General features: G+C 45.4%; 1 protein-coding gene across 2 annotated transcripts in view; it reads right to left on the bottom strand.

Annotated features, from left to right (window-relative positions):
• Positions 1 to 21,691, bottom strand: part of MXI1 (MAX interactor 1, dimerization protein) — a 56,962-nt gene that overhangs the window by 21,701 nt on the left and 13,570 nt on the right. For both annotated transcript variants that reach the window (XM_075423717.1, XM_075423718.1), the window contains exon 3: positions 7,545 to 7,574. In XM_075423717.1, the coding sequence (XP_075279832.1) occupies positions 7,545 to 7,574 (30 nt within the window). The remainder of the gene's footprint in view (positions 1 to 7,544; positions 7,575 to 21,691) is intronic.

The raw sequence follows: 21,691 nt of genomic DNA, 5'->3' as shown, positions 1-21,691 counted from the left end.
TTTTGCAGAGGCACTGTAAGGATTTACCAAAGAGCAAACACAAAGAGCACTGGGCAGAGATGATCTGTATTTCTACACATATTCAAACTCCCCACGCACATAGAAAGGGAGGCAGGTAGATGACACCATCTACTGCTGTGTAGTTATTGTTTTGTCCCAAAACAAGCCCTGCCAGCCACCCACAGCAGCACAGGTACCTTCACTGCGTGCCCCTCTTCTCTTTTCAGATGGGAGAAGGCACAAGGGCAGCAAGACGGTGTCACGCAGCACCTTCTGGCCCTGGGCAACGCTGACACGGAGGACACCGAGGGCGACACGAGGAGTGAGGAAGAAGTTTTGAAGGAAGCAGAGGTGGGACAGGGAAACTTTTGTGAAGGAGAGGAAAAGCAAGCAACTGGATCAATGAAGCAAAGGAGTGGGTCGATGCACACTTGTGCCCACATGCCCATTAGATGATCTATGAGGTCCCTCCCAACCCAAACCAGTCTATGATTCTATAATTGCTCCAGGCACCGGATCCATGTGAGTTTCTGCTCCTCTTTTGTTAAATGGAGGTGTCCAACTCTTCTCATATCGTAAGGTTATAGGTTCTCAAAGTTTGGTAAAAATAGGCCACATAGCGAAAGCAGAACAAGAAAGTTTCTTGCCTACACTTCCTATCCCACACTGAATTTCCTCTGGTTATCACAAGCCTGCATGGGCTACACTGCCACAGTACCCTCAACACAAGTACCAGATATAGATACAGATATAGATCAGCACACGGAACTCCACCTTCTGCCCCAAGAGTACAAAGTCCTGAAACTTGTAGTTAACAGGTAACCTGTCTCAAAAATTATATTCCTACTACCTCATCTTCTCTAAGGCAGCAACTCCCCAAGTGGCTTTTAGCTAGTAATGCTTTCAGGCCCATGACCAATGTTAGTCATTTGAAAAAGAAAAGTTGTTTCATCAGAATTTCTGTCTCCCAGCACTTCAACAAACAGCACCCCAGGAAAAAAGAAAAAAAGGGCAAAAAAAAAAAAAAATCACCTGCAAAGTCTCCAAGGATGCATTTGAGAGAGATATGGCAAGTACAGAGCCCTGACAAGGCTGAAAATGGAGCCAGGAAAGCTGAATGCTTGACTTCCTACCTAGGGCCAGATGCTTCCCTGGTCCAAGCTCAGTGATTACAGAAAATAATTGCTCAGTCTTCAATCTTTACAGGACAACCATAAAAATACCTAACTGACGAGAGGTCAGCCTGAAAGAAAACTGTGGCAACACACCCAAGCAGAAATTCGAGGATGCAAGCTTGGGAAGAGATTCAAGAACCAAAGCCGGCAATGATGCACTCCAAATCAGATACCACTGAAGTACACTGCACTGCTTTCATTACACATCCACAGCAGCTACCAGACCCTCCCTCCCTGGCTCCCTGAAAGCAGTGAATAACCAGTGATACCTCTTCTATTCACTGCTCTGGAAATCTAAGTACAGGATGCTGAATGCAAGAACTCAGCCAGTACATGGGGAGACCTGGCTATAGAGCATGTTTCTTCCTAACATGAGGACTTGTAAAGCCTCCCTTCTGAGAGGCAAGATGACGAAAGGATTCTCAGCATCAGGCCATTATGGCAAGGCCAAGCAGATTGTGCTGACAGTTCTTTCTACACTATGGGAGGAAAACACATCATAAATTGTCCCTAAAACACAGTCGAGAAGGGTTTTGTGATAAATATCTGTTTCTGAAAACTGGCTTATAACAGTGATTTTATTGTGCAACATTGCTGAAACAAAGCCATTTTGCTTTGCGACAGTTTATCCAAAATAGTAGTATTGTTCTTTTTCCTCTTCCTTCTCCAACTGCTGTTGGATTCGTGAGGGAGGTGCAGAGATCTGGGAGCAGAAAGGCAGGCAGACATGCATTCACTCTTCACTGTATCACTTTGAATAAAACTTTAAAAATCATCTTGAAACTAGAAATTCCAATATAGGTAGTACTGAAGGACTTCCAACAAAATGAGGATCATTTTGTTTTCTTTGAATTTTGGCACAGAGACTAACTGTTCCTTTTCAGCAGATTTACTTAGAGTTCAAAATGTTCTGCTGCCCAGTCAACATGAAACAAAGCCTTTGCGGACTTCTGACTGTAAGTGAATCGAAACGCTGCTTCCACACAGGGAGCCACTTCGCATGAACCAGTGTGGTGGTCAGCCAAAGCAACCAATCCCAGTTTTACAGCATCTGACTGGTGAGTTCCCGGAGCAATGCAAAGAAATAGCCCACAGTACAGCAAAAGGCAAATGATGCTAAACAACAACGACTGAGCCTGAACGTACCCAGAAAGAACATCTCTCCGACAGCCTTACTGCACAAACTACAGATGTCACTCTCTCCAGGTTAAGCAAAACCAAGCACAGCAGTGTAATAAGTTATCCAGATCTCCTCAACTAGAGGAACACGCTTCAGCTCTGCTGAAAATTGCTTGTCCCAGCTGAAAACAGAGGCATCAGTCGCCCAAGTGACAGAGTCGAAGACAGCTGGTTACCTCCAGCTCTCGTTCCATACCGGCCAGGGACACCGGCGGGTTTCGGTACAGCTCCCACAAGAAGCAAGTTGGATCAGTGCATGCTCTGACCTTTGGATGTGTCAAAGAAAGATGCATGCTCAGCTGTGTTGGACATGGTTTGCCTGCTGCAGGGAACATCACAGGTTCCAAGTTTTATTAATGACGAAAACAATATGTACTGTCAACATTTGCTACATGAAGTTAACATGAAAACAAAGCCCACTCCAGAGAACAAATGAAATTTACTGGATTAGTTTCTTTCAGCTCTCCTGATAAATAGCACTGAACTCAACACCGCATTGATTAGTTGGTTCAAGACAAACACTGATTGGATTGCCTTGGCAAGTATACATAGCACCACAAAAGTACGATCATTCCTGTCTATTCAGAGTAGTCAGGATTCACAATACTTTCATTTCCCTTCCCTATACCTTGCCCAGCCTTGACAGCATGTCTTCACTATTTAATACCAGAACTATTTAAATGTCCTATGTTAAACGCTTTCCCCTCCTTCTTCTCCTGCATTTTGCTAACAGACACGCTCAAGCCCCTGTTCTAGAGAAACAGAACCAAACCGCCCAGTCGCTGTGGAGCCTCGGAAGGCCCCACGTCTCAGCGCACGCTGACCCAGGTCACGGGTTTCTCCTAAACCTTCAGTAGGGTTTTTCCTTTATTTCATCTGCTGCCTCAAATACGCAACCGAGCACTAACAGTCAGCTCTGCGTAAGAAACCCTTTTGAAGAAACACTCTGCAATAAACAGAAAGAGAGAATGGGTCGGAAATCACAGAAGATAGATGGGGGATCCTGGTAAGAGTCAGAAATGCTAAAAAACACAGCACTTGATCACTGCTACGTGTTTGTCTTCTTTACTTTGTTTCTGATCATCTCAAAAGATACCAGGGAGGAAGGATCTTATATCCCTTCACTCTGTACTTTTACACTAAACACAACTCTTTAGCAACATGGTTTAGAAGAAGTTCTGTCTCCTTCAAACTTTGTCCTTTTCCATTTTAAATGAAGCATTTTTGCAGATCCACCAATTCCATAAGATCTTCAGAAAATTCTAGTTTCAGTGATTCTCCCAAGGCCTCTTTCCCTCTTCGGATCTATCTTTTGTTTGAACTAAATTATTGCTACTGTAAGAAAAATCAGCCCTAATAACTCATTCTTTACCGAATTACTCAGCTTTGCTTTCCTTCCTTCTGCTGTATTATAATGCAATCATCACCAAAACCAAATGGATCAATCTAGGATATACAGAAAAATATGTCTGTTTGTTTTTTTAAAAAAATCTGATCAGTATCTTTACAAACATCTTTCTTGTTCTACGAGGAGAGGGACCTTTCCTGACAGACCCAACCACCATGTTGGTCTACCAGAACTGCCACTTCACAGAGCAGCAGGAAAGTCATCGCAGCGTGTGTACCTTCTCTTGATACCACACTGACCACATCCTTCCAAAACCAGCCTGCTTCTAAAACGTTCACAGACAACAGTTAATTATGCTATCTGTATAACACACACCATTTTACGTAAGCATGAATTGTATTTATTATCCTTTTTTGAGAAAATATTACACCAGCAAAGTTCATCTTCCAGTCACTTGCTTTATCATGTTTTCTTTCAGAAAATGATGGGGTGTTGCTTACGAATCAGTTTTTTCGTAGGCACGTTAAAGGACTAAAAAGTATTGTTTCAGTTACACCTCGCAGCAGATGAGAAGCAGAATACTGGTTTCTTGTTTAAATGCAAGCTATGACTCATCCTGGGCAGAGATAAACTGAAACACATACCCACTAAATAAAAAAAACAAACAATTTTCCAACATGAGGATTAATGACAGATAATAACTATAAATTAACTTTAATCTTTTAGAAATCAAACAAAGCCCCTTATATAAATGTCACTTCAGTCTCTTCAGATAAAAAAAAAAAAAACAAACCCACAAATCAAAGCAGAAAGAGAAGTCACTTAAATATTACAGTTAATATTTGGTACCAGATCAAACAGCTCCTTAGCAGAACCACTGGATTGTTCATGAAATATTTCAAGACTAAGAAAAGGAGTAAAGTTTAAAGCATTGCTTTAATTTTTTAAATATAATTTTAGTTACTTTTCAACATCAAAGGGGTACAAGGTTCTTAATCCTGATGCATTGAAACATCATCAGCCCTGCAACACCGAGTCCAAGTTAAATCGCATATTCAAAAAGGAGGAGGGGAGCATTTTGTTTTTCTACTATTCTCCTGAAAGAAACCCTGTGTAATTGTTGAATGGGTTAAAACAAAATTTAACTGAAAATAAGAAGGCTGCTGTTCGCAGACAAGAGGGGAAAAACCAGAGTCAGAGACCTAATAGTGGACAATTTTGAAAATTACAGTGTATGTCAATAATGGAGATAACAGTGAGATTCAAAAGGAATAATCTCAAATAATAGGGAAAATCAGCACCTGCCAGCCACAAAGCCATTAGTATCAGGGCTTTTATCTTTGCAACAGTTAAGTCTGGAGACACTGACAAACTTAACGACACAGCAAATAAAACGTGATGAAAATCTAACCAGGAAGCTAGCCCCTTCACTCAGAGAACACTGCTGTGGAGTTTGAAAAGAAATGTTTCCAGTATGAAACTCACTGTCCAAATCACTACTGGTAACAAACGCTGCAAACCCAGCACAGCCACTACAGGGTCCAGCTGAGTTTGCAGATGTGCGTAGCTGCTCAGGTCACAGCATCTGCATTAAGCGACAGGCAACCCCAAAGCAGAAGCAGCCAGATCCCGTCCAAAGATCCCAGACACAGGAGTTTGCCTGTACAGACCACCCACTGTGACTGAATGTGTGCCCTTCCCAGAAGCATGAAAACCAAAGGCTTGTAAACCCATGTCTGAGACAGACCTGGAATACAGTACCTCACGAATGGGAAGCCCTAGAGGAAAGGCCTTGCTGAGAAGGCTGATGGTAAGGAGTTTTCAGCCTGGAGCAGGTGAGGACTAGGGAGAATAACTGAGATGGAAGGGGAGGATGAGAGAGAGATGATATTACACCATCTGGGAATGGGAAGACAAATTCTGTAGCAAGCAAACAGCTTGTCAACATTCAGAAAAAGGTGGCATAAGGGGAAGCACAGGTAATAATACTCCTCTCACTACTAACATATATAACAAAGTGCTGGACCATAGTCAATCCTTGTGATATCCCCACCCCAGGTAGTATTACGGTCCCCAGTTAAAGACAGGGAATCAAGGCAGAAACTTCCTCAACTCATACAGATAGCTGGTACCAGGCATGTCCTAAACCCATCAATACTTGCCTGTCCTTTGCTGGACAGTAAGTATGTAACGCTAGCTGCTGAGATCTCACCCACAGAGAGTCTGAAGCTTCACTGCCTGCCCCACGAGCCTGAGGTTAGACAAAAAAATGGTCACATATCCCTGCAAACCTGGCCAATGTGAGAGGACCAGGTTGGCACAGGGAAAGATGGAGACAGCTCTGCTCTATAGCTGTACTGAGGGCAAGCAGCATTTGCAGTAACAATTAGATATGCAAATAAGCACGCTGAAAATTAGTGACGGTTTACTGTTGTCATGGAGAAAAAGGCACCCTCCTTTCTGGGTCAGACCTAAGCACTGCATTTTCTTGCACTCATTGGTAAATGAAACTGTAGAGAGCACCGGAAAATCCAGGAGCCAACACCTCTCAACACAGCTCCACCTGGGACTGGAACGGTTGAGACTCGGGGAGCAACATCACCCAAATAAAAAACCTCCTTGCATCACCCCAGAGACAGGACCACGACAACTCTGCAGACCTTCAAAGCCACCAGGAGGCAGAAGCACAGCCTGGAATAAAACACCCACACCCTGCAAGCTGCTTCCCAGCACTTCTGCTGCTGGGGGGACGCAGATGTGGGGGAAATGGAGGGCAACATGATGCGTGAGGTACCCAGCTCTGATTCTTTTGAATGCTACATGGGAAGATCTTGTCTGAATAGAAATACACATTTGGCTTGAAGCCTCTGTGTATCTTTGGCCATCCTTATAGTCCTCCCATGCCTTGTTAAATGATGGCTGCAAAGAGGCAAGAGGAGGCAATCAACCCATTTAGACTCAGCTTTCCCGCCCTGGAGGTTTCTTCACAGAAGCAGCTGGCCAGAGCACTGCCTTTGTTCCAGCAGCCACGAAAAAAACAGACACCCCCCCCCAGCACCCTTAAAATCCCATAGAATAGCCAAGATAAGTTTAGAATGGAAACCCTGACACAACCTTAACTATAGCATCCTGAATGGAAGGCGATAATCTGATCTGTGTGTGAACTAGCTCCCCTTGTCTCAATGGTATTTATCTTACTTTACCTCCTGTTACAAAAGGGTTGAGTCATATAGCAGAGCTAGCCAAGTAACAAAACTGCAAGGCTTGCTAAAACTTCGGATTCAAGGATAAACAGGCGCAATCCTAAAACAGGTTAGAAGAGAAAGTCTCCACAGGAGCGCTGGTAGCCAGACCTCTGAGCCTCTGGACAATGGCATTTTCTTCTGCGCCCCAGAGATTATCAGAGCCCAGCGGAGGGGTGGGAGGCAGAGGGTGCCGAGCACAGGGCTCTGCCCTTCGGTTCATGGTAACATGTATTACCCAGGGCCCAAGAAACCTGATCCCGTAGCAACCTCATGTATGGAAAGTGCCCCAATCAGATTTCACTATGTCAGAAGAACAGTATTTACTCTGCATACAGATTAGTCACAAAACTGGGTCACTTCTTGCCTTTTCAGAGAGAGGAAAAAAAAAAAAAAAACACACAACCAAAACCAAGGCTTCTTGTTCAGATCTTTTTGTGTCTTACCGCCCCCCCCCCCCCCGCCTTACAAAACTACGTGATGCAGTGTGGTCATTCACAGCTGTCTAAGCTGATCAAACGGCACCTACATGTGTAAGGTTAAAGCACATTACACTCACCAGGCTTGCATTTCTTAGAATTCAGCTCATTAGCTACTTACCGGTTCTTTTCTAGTTCATTGTGCGTAGACCTGGAAGATAAACAAAAATTTGGATTAGCCACTTTTGACCTCTCAGCACCAAAGTTCAATCGCAAGTCGTGCACATTCCCAGCGGCATATCGCAGCGTAAAGCCAACCAACCAACCACATACACTAAAATCTATAGCTATAACCTCAGCCTCCCTGCCCACAACAGATTCCTCCCCTCCTAAGTCTGTATTTACCTGCTACTGTGCAAAGCTGGTACTCCTACTGATGCTACAGAAAGTGTTCCCTACAGACTTAAACGCGCACAGAAGCCCAAGGAGAGGCAATGATTAGAACAGGGAACCAGAATCAACCATTTCCAGACTACTTCTGGCTCTGCCACCAACTCAGTACAGGACTGCAGTTATGTTTCTTTGTGCTTTACTTTCTCCATCCACCCTGTAAAAATACTGGTATCACCCGCTAACACAGGAGCTCACGAGTATTCATGGACGCACATCCAACACACGGGAACCTTCCAGCAGAACTGGCTCTGTAAGGGCAAGCCCCGGGGCCCTTCAGCGGTCACACACCAGATTTAGCAAACTTAGTACAACTCCAGACACGGTCAGCGTTCGGGCACGAAACAGGATGGCCAGTACTGCCGTGTTTGCAAACATCAGCGGCGCTGAGCAGCACTTATAGGATGCCTGGAAACCCCTCGGGGACTGAAACGGCACCGCCACGGCACTAGCTTGCAGCGAAGCAAGTGACCCATGAAGTGGCCCTGTGACCACTTGACAAAGGAGGGGGCTTTGTCTTTGTACCTGCCCACCACGCCAAGCACGCTGCCAGCGCTCCCCGATTCAGGGCTCGCAGCTTGGAAATGAGACCGGCTAGAAACAAAAGGGAAACAGGCAAGTTCATTCGCCTTGCCTCTGTGATGGCAGCAGGAGTGGCAAAAAAAGCTTAAATCCTTTCGGGATTTCTAATCTAACGATGTTATTAGTAACCCAGGTAAGGTTGCTGAGCATTATTTAAAAAGGATAGCCATTTATCCAATGTTTCTCTTTAACACAAGGTCACCTTAAAATAAGAGTAAAAGAAGCCCAAGAGCTTAATAAAAAGGATCTATTTTCTGTAATTTGGCATCACATTTCTTCCGGAGCTCTGAGAAGATTATCCTCTATCCCCCATCTGGAGAATTCCACAGAGAATTCTACAATTAAGGAACTGAATGGAGGATGTACTCCAAGGGAAACCCTGTCATAATTAAATGCTTCTCCAAAAAAGGGAGGAGGAGTGCCTAACAGGTGTTAGAACTTCACTGAAGATGATGAATAAACCACGGATGTCCGCAATAAAACAAGGTAAATGACTCTAAGCTAGCCATGGCTGAGAGCTGCGGGTGGCCAGAGGAAAAACAAAACGTTACTGTATGTCTGTGCAAGGTACCCTGTGCAGCAGGACACGGGATACCCTAAAGGCGAGGTACACTACAGCTAAACTCCTGGAGGAAAATCCCAAAGCAATTCCTTGCCTCTCAAAAAGAGAGGATCCCTTCAGTCTGGTTCCCAGGAATCAGAGACATGAACATAGTATTTAGTCCAGAAAAACTCCCAAATCAAACCCACGTCCCCCACAGAGCCTCAACCAGAAATATCCATTTGCCCAGGCAACCTGGATGCAGACTAACCCACCAGGGCTGAGTTGGGGCCCTGTAAAACCACCACCCATATGTTCTTTGGAACATGCTTATTGTTCTTATTTACTGCATGTTCCTGCAGGAGACTTTGCACTCTTCTTGGCTATGACATTAGCAGCTATAAAGCCAGAGATATGCAATGGCTTGAATTCCTATATTATATCGAGCCAATTATCAAGGCCAGCACTGAAAGAACAAAGTTTGGCCCACTGCTGTGAACAAAATTAAAACAGCAGGTTCTCCCCACTCCTCTCACACAGGAGACTCTTTATTACCTATCTGCCTTCTGATGAACAAGACAACTAAGAGGGGTCACAGGCTTTTCACCAAGTCAGACAATTTATGCTGTGACTTTTAACCATACCGCTGGCAAGGAAAAAAAAGCAAACCCAAATCCCCCCCCCCAACACTTCCCCACTGAAGCCGAATGCAAAAGAAAGAATCTCAGCAATGCTGAATGAATCCTATGGGGATGTTTCTTCTCTTACCTGCCCATGCTTTGCTTAGTCTTACTAGGGACATTTGGAAAAGTTCTAACTTTTTCTTTCATCTAAACTTAGGAAAAAAATCCCAACACCCCACAACCACCATTCACTAACTCTTATTTTCTATACCAGTCTCCCTTTACTTGGACAACAGATACCAGAAAAACCCCTCTCTCTTCTGTTCATAATTAATTTCATTTTCTGTAGCTCCTGACCTAGAGATTGATTTTCTCCCCTCGTCTTTGGGCTGCACATGTCACTAAGATTTACTGGGAGATAAACAAGGACAGTGCTGTCAGTGAAGTGGAAAAAAGTACAGGAACCTCTACTGATACTACATTCAGAAAAAAAAAATCTTTTAAATAGGTAGAGAAACAAATGTAACTGGACCTCTTTAACCAAGCTGGTCTTATCAGCTGAGAACCTACAGAGTATGACCAGACTGAAATCAAAGCTCCATCCCTGTTCGCTATCACCAGCTTTTTGATGGGTACAGGACGAACACTGCAGCTGTAAACTGCCGCAGCACGGGGGAACCTTTCAGGGTTACTTGTAACACCCCACGTTTACAACAGCGAGGAATCAGTGTGTTCAGTGTGATGTTGCCTTGCTGCTGTTGATGGCCAGTCACAGCCTGTATCACCCAGCGGCACAAGGACACCATGTTGAGCATGGACCACAAGCCAGGGGAGCTCACATCCCCACTGTCAGGTGGACAGGGCAAGCAGGACCTTGACCCTTCCCTGCAAAGCTGAAACCACATCCACGCGGGTACAGACATGTTCAGAGAGGAAAACCAAAGCCCAAGCACACGTATCGGCACTGCTCAAAACCTCAGCTGCAATTTAAAAGTAGCTCAAGCACAAGCAGTCTGCAGGGTTCTCATTTAAAAGCCAGGTTTCTATAGCAGTCAGTTCTTTAACAATAAATTTAAAATATCCAAACTGATATCTGTTCCTAAAAACTGAAGGAATTTTATATAAGGAGAAGGATCCTGCTGACTACATTTCGAAAACAGCTTGGGAAAAGATCAAGAAAGAGTTTTAGAAGCCTAACATAAAGGAGCCAAGCAAACAACACCACAAAGCAGAGCAGTTCCAATCACATTTTTAAACAACAAAAAACTGGAAGAGGAGAAACTGAAGTTTACCCCTCTTTATCCCAGATACCTGAAACTGTGTACAAAATAGGAAGAAACAGAGAGGCAGCAATTGTCAGTCACCCTAATTTAGGGTCAGATACAACAACCTTTTTGCACCAGTTCCCGTGATTCTGCCTGCAACCTTGCTATCCAACACTGTAACAAGATGTTGCTGAAACATTAAGCTACATTGAATTCCCCCAGTGAATGAGACATTGTAAATGATTTATCATTTCACCCCATTTTCTTTATTTAAATGAAATCTCTTCTGCCACGGTAGAGGCAGCCAAACTTCCCCTGAGCACAGGTAAGCCAACAAAACAGACTGCGTCAGGGAGGAACAAGCTCTAAAGAGCACTGAATTCATTTGTCACTGGGTTTTTTACTGTAATTAAAATCACAAAGCTGCCACATGACATTAAACACAGCTGACCTTTCTGGTTTGCACATTTAATATTGATAAATAGCCCAACGAATGCATTTGCAGCACATCTGCATTTTGGTTTGACTTCTTAGTGAGGCAACTATCTTCTAGTGGGAAAACATAGAAATCAAGGGTCCTTGTCCTGCACAATGCACAGATGGCATTTAGACCCAATGACCCTGTCATCTCCTTGTACCTGGTCACCCTCCTGTCTGTATCTGGCACCAGCTCCCGGCTCCAGAGGAGCCCAGGACTCCAAGAGCTCCATTGCCATCACAACAGAGATACTGGTGGCTCAGGAGATGCTGCTGGCCACAAGTACTGCCAGGTAAGCAGGTGGAGTGGAATAAAAATCACCTCTTCAAATACATGTCCTTAATGCCAACACAGAGACAGTGTTTCTCCTCCAAATTCACTCACCCCACTCTGCTTTAACAAGAGATTAATCAAGAAATAAATACTCCATCAGCTTGTGCAAACTAAGGCACAGTTACCTGAACCACGTTTAGAACAGCAAGAACGCCCACCCACAGGCCAGGCCAACCATTTCTGTCTTACTTCACTCTGCCCAGTTTCAGCCACCTCTGCTGTTTGCGCACCACCACACCAAACACAGCCTCCTTCATTTTCCAAACCCTCCCCACCTTCCGGCTGTGATGACACCCATTCACTTGGCCAAATTCCCCTGCAGCAAATGCCTTCTTCCATTCCCCAAGCCAAGATCAAGCACCCTTCTGGAACCAGTGAACTATATTACCGCTCTCTCTTTCATGCAAGCTCCTCCTCAGAAATGACTCCTATTAGAAACAGGCAAATGACAAAACAAAACAAATGAAAAGGAAAGGTGATCAACAGCTTTTTTTTTTCAGTTTTAAATCCACCTGTGTCCATAAACCAAAACTTACTGGCTGAAGAACCCCACTGTTTTGCCAGGGTTTCGAGTAGCAGTGGATCAACACCATACGTAGCCTACAAAACCACCTGCACAAGCCATAGCCTAGGAAGCCTATGGAGCAGCTCCACCAGCAGCAGCGGGTGAGACTTCCGGCCCGGTGGTAAGACAAGTGATAGCTGCACAAGAGTCCAATCTTCCTGCCCAAATGGAGATGCTCAAGGGCTGAGTTTCTGAGAAGCTGTGAACCACCCTCACCTCTGAGAGGCCCAAGAGCCTGGCCCTTGGAAGGCTGTGCAGGAGCCTCAGGAGACAGCAGCTTATGGTGCTCCATGCTACCAAGAGCTCCTACAGTGAGGAACAGGAGATGGCATAGCTGGAGCAGAAGTCCTCCTGCTGCCATCCTTACACCCTTTGCTAGTACCAGTCTCAAGTCTAACAACAGCCTCATCTCAGCCTTGCATATCAGCAAATCTAACAAAATATTTTCTTCCGAGCAACACTAGAGACAAAAGCTATCTTAGTCATCCCGAACCCATGATCCCTCTACACTGTCTGGCCTCGAGGTCCAGAATAAACGCTGCTCCACGAGGAGCTGTAGTGAGCTCTTCTTACTGACGTCAATGGAGATGCACCAGATTAACCTGGCCCCAAACTCTGGCTAGTTTTTGTCGCTCTTAGATGGACATGGTATCAGATTCCTCCCAAGGCTCTGATCAAAGCTGTTTTCCCAGGATCAAGCCAGACCCTTTCCAAAGTTCACATTCCCCATCTCCAGCAGAGAAGGGGACACAGCCGTACTGGCATCCGTTCATGTTTATTCATCTTTGGAAAAGAAGAAATGGCCCCACAGTCTGTTTTCATCTCAACAAAGGGAAAAGAGCTCCTTCGCACAGTTCACACCTGCAGAAAGTCCTCTGTCCCTGGGTTTCTACACAGTATCCTGAAAGCCTCCTGCAACTTTAAAACAACTATAAAAGGTACACTGTGCACATCCCTTGAAGAAGTAAATGTCTTCAAAGCTACCTACAGTATTTATACAGCCCGTCTCCGTCTGGTACCTCCTCCTCATAATCATTATTTTTGTTCGCAACACTTCAGAAATCAAGTCTTCCCTAACGCTTTTTATGCTGGCAGGACAACACCAACACACAGAAATCCCAAATGATTTTCCCAACATCACACAAGTAGCCTGTGGCAGAGAAGGGTACTTAACTTGCGTTCCCTGAACCCCAGGATACAGCTTGCATCGGTGGGTTGCTGTTCTCAGGCATCCCAGAGACACATCTAACAAGGGCATTTGTGCCATCTGATTATTGGGTCAAAGACAAAAAGTGACACAATCATTGTAAGCTGGAAGTGGAAAAAAACCCAAACCAACAACAACCCACATCTAAACCAACCCTCGTGTCTCACCCACCAGATGCCAAGTGAGCCAGCCCTGCTCTCAGACACCACCGTGTGAGGTGCCAGAGAAGAATCTAAAATGGGAGCCAAGAGCAAAATAATACTAGTTTACCGGTAACACTCACCCGATGCAACACATTGGGCATAGCTCTCAGAGGGGGAAGGAACTGCAGCCGCAGCCCCAAACACAGCACACTGTTCTGTCCACATGTGTTCTGCTTTTTCAGTGCAAGGGGGGAAAGAGCAGGAAGACGGCTCCTCCTTGCTGAGCACCATGAGTCTCTCCCAGAGCTGGGCTACCCCAGCCCAGAGCAACACCCCCACAAGCAGCACAAGGTGGCACTCTGCAGGGGAAGGGTTTTCCAAGCCGGACCACAGAACAGCAAGAATGATGTTTTGGATTCACTCCTGCAAGCTGGGGCCAGCGAAGAAGCCCCCAGCTGGCTTCCTTCCCTCCCCTCTGTGAAGGCTCAGAACCCGTGCTGGTGTGGGCCTTCTCCTGCACCACCTGAGGCCCAGGTGCAGAGGCTGGTCCTCGCCCCTAGTGCTAGGGGAAAACTGCCCCATCCCATACATTCCCTCACACAGGGCCCAGCATGGCCAAGAGGAACTGGGTTTGCTGAACAAGCAGCTATTCAATATTTTGTTTTCTCCTCATTGTTCAACACATGGCCTCAAGCCAAGCCCTGCTCTGAATACAGAACCGGTGGTTTCCTTAACAGGCTTTTCGACAGGCTCACCGAGAGCAGCAGCTAGGCAGTTCACAAGCACACTGACTGTCAAGCATCCTCGCTTTCCAAATTGGACACTAAGAAATGGGAAATCAGAGTTGCAGCTTCTTGTCTCTCTGGGTGCCTCTGTGAAGATTCCCAAGGGCCTGGTTTTCTGGGCCACTTTACATGTTCAAAGCACAACTCCCGCTGGTGCCCCTTGCTGCTGTGCACTGCCAGAACTTCTGCAGCTCAGATCCCAGGCTCACACCTTGGGGGGGGGGGGGGGGGGAAAAAAAAATCATAATATGAGGAATAGACTATTCAGGGGTCTCCTATGACAAGCCAGGCTGAAAGGGACTTCCTGCATGTACGCAGGGCTGCTGACTGGGGCCAGGAGTGAAGCGAGTTCTCCAATGTGCTATTCACTGCTCTGTTTGTCTGCCTTCTCACTTCTGTGACAAGTGAGCAAAGGTCCTACAGAAACCACCTCCTTCCCTTCCCAGCCCACAGTTAACCACATCAGAAGGGGCTCGTGCACACAGATCAGACAAAGGCTGGTGTATGTTCATTCTGGGCGGTATCTTAGCCATTTCAATAGAGAAACCCCAGCCCACCTCCCTTGGACATGCAGCAGCTAACATCTCCAATGATTTAGAACTTGGCCAAATTCAGACTAATTCTCACAGGTCAGGAAAAAGTATATTCTTTGCCTTCACCAGGCAAGATTCCTGTCTGTGATCCATGATGCGAGGGAGTTTGAATCCATAGACAGATTCTTGAATTTTCTGGTTTTTTTAAATACATTGACAAAATCTTGTTTTTCAGGACCTGGTGAGGAGAAATGTCAGGCAGCTTCACCACGGCACCTCCAAGCTCCCCCATGAACAGAGAAAAGCATGGCACAGAATGAGGACAGCAAAATAGAGACATTTCCTCGCACTAACGCCAGGCGTGCGCTGTCCCCCAGGTCTCCCCCAAGGGCTGCCTGGGAAGGACAACCTCCCCACATGATCATCATAAACAGATCATGCCAAGCAAAATGAACTGTTTAAGTAGAACGAGGCACAGACTTCATCCATCCTCTGCTAACACCTTAATACCTTTGTTAACAAACTTTTCTCTGTTTAATATTCAAGTGTATTCCAGAGCAGGGTAAGGCCTGAAACTGCAGAAAGCTCTACGCGGTCCTGGCCCTGCTGACTTCCCGCAGGCTCCACGAGTTTCACTGCATGGTCAGAGACTCAGCCTCTTCTGAGGCCCCACCAGAACCAGTATCACAGAACCAGTGGCTGGTACCTGCACAGCAGAGAGATCACAGTGATTCACAGAAAGAGAATAATGACACAGGAGGCAACTTTCAAATCTACCTAGAAAACTTAGGATCCTAAGTCTCATCTTCTTTGAAACAGCCACAAGCTCCAAAACACCAATTCTGCTTTCTGAAAACAGGATTAGAAAAGCGTGCACATTACCCCAACGTACAGATGGCAGGGACCATGTAATGTACAGATGGTTGGACCCATGTAGGTCATCTGACGTGCCCGGATCTTGCAGCCTTTCGGCAGAAGACTCAGGAAATGATCCAAGGGCCCAGCATGCCAGCCCTTTGCCCTATACCATGCTTCTTCCCGTACGTAACACTGTCCTTTCGAGGAAGATGGTCATATCCAGAAATAGCCTTAGCAATGTCATCTGCAGAGCACCAGTCTGTTTGGGGAACGTGTACTTCTCTGCAACACGCATCTCCTGACCTAAAGAACCTGCCTTCAGATGCACTGGGGAAAATGAGGCTTTTTGAGTAAACGCCACCTGACTGAAACACACTTTGTTTGAAAAGAAACTGATGGCATTTGTATGGCTGTCAGCCAGCCCAGACTTTCTTCACTTCTATTTAAACTTGTTAGTTATCTCTCATGTTACAACTATACTGCTGCAATACTGTGCCTGGAGATGAAGGGAGGGGAAATACACTTGAAAATACATTAACATCACTGTTAGCTACATGATGTATTAGGGAAATAAGGCATAAAGACTTACACAGGCTGTAACCACATCAGGGAGAGAACCCAGATGTCCTGATGTCTGGGGTTACATCCTGTCAACAGGGACATACTCATCTAGTACCTGGGAGATCCACGATAAAGGGAAGTTAAGAAAAGCAGAAGAGCTCTGATTTCTTCTGTTCTTACAGCTCTGGCTCACAAGCAGCAGCAGCTAACATGAAGGCAGCGAGGTGGCTACCTCCCACTGCTCCCAGATGGCCAAGCTACTTGTGAAACAGTTCATGAACTGGTGCAGTTTGTAGCCTAACTGTTAAAGGCAAACCAGAATGGGTGCCATGTTACCTTACCACATCTATACATTGCTTTACACCTGTCCAAGCACCTGGGCAATGACGACTGGAGCAACAGTATCATCTGCAAGCCCAATGTCATCTGTCCCTTCCCGTAACTTCTCCCTTCTTGATGGTGTAACAGATGGAAGGAGATGAATGAGAAGCGTTCAGAAAATAATCGATTTATTTATGCAGAGGAACTTTAATCAAAACTGAGCCAAAAGAATGGCTCTCAGTCCACATGCCTGCTTGTCACAGAGCAAGCAGCAAAGTGTAAACAAGTAATTAAGATAATGTTGGAAATCATCTAGACTATTTCAAACTGGATTCACAAAGCAACAGAGCTCCAGTGAAATCACTTTCATATCAGAGAATGGAAGTACAGTAGAGAGCACAGAAATGAGACATGGGAATATGTCCAGCAGGATGGAAAAAACAGGCCTGTTCCCTCTGAGCTGATCAACGAGGCAGTGTCTCGGAGAGAGGCGATCCAGGCAAAGACCAGCCAAGTGCACAGCCCCAGAGACCCACAGCCTCTGATCAACAGAGCCCAAAACAGTCAACAAAAACAAATCCTATCTTTGTTGGTTCATAGGGGGTAAGGAGTAGGAACCAACACCCTCAAGAGGAGAGCAAACAGAAGCCAGTCTTTGAATTTGGGCAGAAATTTGTCAGGAGGGATGAGGAGATGATCAACAGCAGGAACTCCAACAAGCAAGACAATTAACTCAGCAGCACAACATGGACTGGACTGTTTGGGTCAGAAAGAGAAATGATTTGAAAGCTCAACCAGAAGCGAGAAAGGAAAATGTCAGTCTTACCTACAAACAGGGGAGCAGATGCAAACAACATTACAGGTGACAACCAATTCACTGTCAAGCAAAGGATCAGGTCAGGCTGAACAAAATCATGAAGGATAAATCCCTTCATGTCTTGTGGATGAGGCATTACACAGAGAAGATTTAAAAAGGGTACAAGCACGGAGGGTGGGGGGGAACCCACAGCAAACAAGCAATACTACCTAAACCAGGGAAATGACCGCACACTGAATATAATGGGAAGAGAAGATGAGGTAATTCCAGAAACCGACGGCCAGGTTTGGCCCAAATATCTTCCCCACCATCCCAGGGCACCAAACCTCTCCAGGAGCTGGGAGTAACAGCCTTCACGTTTCAAAAAAACCTAAGCACCAGAATCTGAAGCTTCTTGTCACCGCGCCAGCACTGCTATCAGTGATGCAAATCGGCCCACGGCAGTTGCAGCTCCGCTCTACCTGGGTCAGAGTGCTGCAACACGAACAGCATGAGCCTGGGCTAACAGTCCCATTGCTGCAGAACAGCATATCCCTGTAGAAGCTTCCTCCAGATCTGGGAGGACAAAGGGATCAGGAGCCTGCAGGCACAGAGAGCGACAATTCACGGCAGACAGATGCTGCAGCAGTGAATTATAGCGAAGTCGCAGATAACATCAACAACTAGGCCTGCTTCTAGGTTACACAAAGGCCTCTTCGCACAACTCAGTCTAAAGAGACCACAAATTATGTTTTACACTTACTGAAGGCATCAGAGTATAAATTCAGCCCAACATGACGGGTTTCTGCATAGACTCCCTGCCACACTGATCTCCCTATGCATGGCTATATCACTAATACACAAAAATGCAGGAACTGCAGCTCTGCAGGGTCATCCCACTCGGAGGGCTATAAAATAAACAGGGTGACAAAGGGGAGCACAGCAGGTTCCCCCATGGAAACTGCTACATCAGCCCTAGTGCTTCTGGAGGCCTCATTCCTCACTAAGGAGCAAGGTTTATGCTTCTCATGCCATTTGCTGGGTTCACCCTCAGTTTTTGTATTTTGCCTGGTAACCTGCCAGCTGTAGCACTGCAAAGCATCACTGAGAAGACACTGGATACAAAACCTCACCTTCATGGGGTAACTTATTTTTTTCCCCAAATCGTTGGCAGTATCTCAGCTTCTGATGCAGACCAACAGAGACAAGGAAAGGCACAACTTAGTGCCAGCAGGTTCAGAGAAACTCCAGCATCACTATGACCTGCTTGCAGACTGCACTGGGACAAATCACATCAAATGGGCAGACGGGATGTGCTGAGGCTGAACCGAGCTATTTGAGTACAGCCCTACCTGCCAACCTGCTCTGAGCAACCGCACCCCAGTAGAAACCTCCAGAAGATAGTGGGATTTTAACAAGGGGCGATTCTGCCTCTCATGCACGGAGCGGCAATCCATTTTCCCAGTCCAACACTCAAACTGTCATTATACTGTCATTATACTGCTGGCCAGTCCCCCTCAACACCTCTAACAGAGAAGCAATCCTTAACAGCTCAGTCTTGTCCAGTTTTCCTTTCTTGAAAAATTAGCTAGCATATTAATGTATACTCTCTACTAGAAGGCAAGATTCCATCTCCAGCTACTTCTAGACAAAATTTCAACAGCAGCATGAAGATTCCAGATAGTAATCACACTGTTTGTACATTATCAAAATGTGGCATAAATTAAAACATGGCACAGGAAATCTCATCCATTTTCAGTTTTACACATGTGCATTTGTACTATATGAAGCAAAGCCAAGTCCTGAGCCATGAACAGAGCTCCCTGGCACTACAAGGCTTGACGCAGAAAGCACAGTCTCTATCCCCAGCATATTACACAAGGGCCAGATTCTTACCCACCTACACACAGCGAGTCAAAACTCAACTCCCACTAGCTGTGGAGTAAGGTGTGATCCAGTATGAGTGCAAGCAGCTAAAAAAAAAAAAAAGAAGCCCCCAAACAAATAAACAAAGTATCATCCAGAAACAAATAACAACTGATAGAGTGTAGGAAGCAGCAAAGCTGTCAACAAAAAGCCTCAGGGACCAGTTCCCCAGGATGTGAAGAAAGGGGTAGGGGCTTTGTGCAGAGAAGTAAAACAACACAGGCTGACACAGTGATCTACTTCTTCAGAAATCTCTCACACAAGAAATGCAAAACCCTCAGCCACCTGCACCTCCTCTCCCCTAATAAAAATCAGAATTACAGCACTGTCCTAACTCCAAAGGCTGCAGGAAGGACTGAAAATTGCCAGGTACTCAGTCACCAGCGCAATGAGGGGGGCAGTGAACCTCCTCTGACAGAAAAGATAGCATATATTTAAAACTGTGCTTAAGCAAGTGTTCACCAAGCCCCCTGCTCCTCCCCTGCACAGCACTGCTGCTCTGGGGAACCTGGCTTTCTTGTGCACCAGACAGCCAAGGTTGACTTGCAGCTACACGTGCCACATTCTTTTAGCTTCTGCACCCATGTTTGTGAACTTGTGGCACAAGAAGCCACCACCTGAGGCACGCGAGGTACCTAATGCACACCTACCTGCCCCCACAATCCCTGCTGAGGGACTCTATGAGCAAATTAAGCTTAAAGCCAAGAGTACCTGAGGGTTTCAATAGTACAGCCCCCGCCCTCAAAAAACAGCTTCAAAGGTTATGAGAGTGGAGGGCTACGGAGAAGATTCAGCACAAAACCAAGTGATGGGACTTAGAAGTGTGGGGAAAAAGTTTCAAATGGAGCAGAGGAGACCGCAACAACAGAGAAAATGAGGAGCTGCACCACTAGAATGGCCAGAAGGGCAAAGAAACCCAGAGACCAAGATACCATGCCCAAAATGCCTCACCGTACCCATTACAGCTGCCGATTCCAAGCTCTGCAGGCAACCTTGCTACCAGACTGTAGATGTCTGTAAGGCCCTTGGGAAGCAGCCTCAGACACAAGGGAGGATAATAGGAAAAGAGGAAAATGAAAGGAAAAAGAAACTAGACAGAGATTAAATCCTCCCCCATGGAACTGAGCAATAGATTTTTTGAGTGCCCTTAACAACACGAGCCTCTGGGGAGAGCTGTGGGCTCCTAGCGCCGCTGGGAGGGTGCTTGGCACTTCCCCAGGATCCGACCAAAAAATAACAGGCTTTTCTACATGCCTGAGAGTCTAAACAAAAACAAAACACAAATGACATTCTAGTATTGTACCATAATTTCAGATTCCCTTATAAATTTTAACTCCATTAAACTGATCGTATTGGGGGGGAGGGGGAGAAATCATTTAGCATCCCTGCAGTTTGTTTCCTGCTGACAAAACGATTTAAACTGATTTAAAAATCTTCTCAATTATTTTCCAAAATGTATAAATATCTAACCAGTCTAATCCTAACTAACTATAATGAACCTTTCAAATAACTGGGTCTATTTAGAACTGCATATGTAGGGTCCATAAGAGCACTTTCCAGTGACATCAAAGGCCAGTTACTATAGTCACTGAACTGTACCCCCAGCATGGACTACTTCACTTCTCTAGCAAGTTTTTAGAGCTCAGCTGCGGTCCCAGAAATGTCATCAGAAGGGATTAACATTAAATAAGTGATACTGTATGTTACAATAAATCTCCCCTAATTTTTCATCCCAGTCCAAAAGCCAGAAAATACTTTTGTCATGAACAAATTAAAAAAAGAGGCAAGATTAAATTCTAATTTAATACAGGTTGGCTAATTGATCTGTTTGGGTTTTTGCTTTTAGCTATGTGTTAAATGGGACTGGTTTTTTTTAAAGTTTTCCTTGTTTATTGTGAACTCCAGGTCACAATGACTGTGATTCTCCACATACTTTTGCAGGTGGGTAATTTTCAGCACCTAAATGTCCCTGACTAAAGCAAGACTGCATATTTTTAAACACATTCAGGTTTGAACTCACAGCATAAAACACCAGGTCTTTAAAATACCCATGCAAAATACTACCCATACATATAGCTAACGTCCAGAGGACTGCAGAGGGGAACTCCTCTGCAGCAATCTGCATGCTGTCAGTTGCGCAACCGAGACGAAGGAAGAGAGAACCTGAGCCAAAACACTCTTCTTTAAAAATGCATCATGTAAATTAGAAATAATGAAGCAATGTTTTCCCTCTTATCTGCACTCCCCTGTTTGAGGTAGAAAACAACTATTTTGCTGGGACTGGGAGACCATTGTAATTCTATAAGAATAAGATTTGCTCCACCATTGCCATCCAGAGCTGGGCTGCCTTTTCCTCAGAAC

The sequence above is a fragment of the Opisthocomus hoazin genome, chromosome 6 (assembly GCF_030867145.1).
Source record: "Opisthocomus hoazin isolate bOpiHoa1 chromosome 6, bOpiHoa1.hap1, whole genome shotgun sequence".
Lineage (NCBI taxonomy): Eukaryota > Metazoa > Chordata > Aves > Opisthocomiformes > Opisthocomidae > Opisthocomus > Opisthocomus hoazin.
The sequence above is the reverse complement of the archived record's forward strand: the minus strand, read 5'-3'. Positions and strand labels throughout refer to the sequence as shown.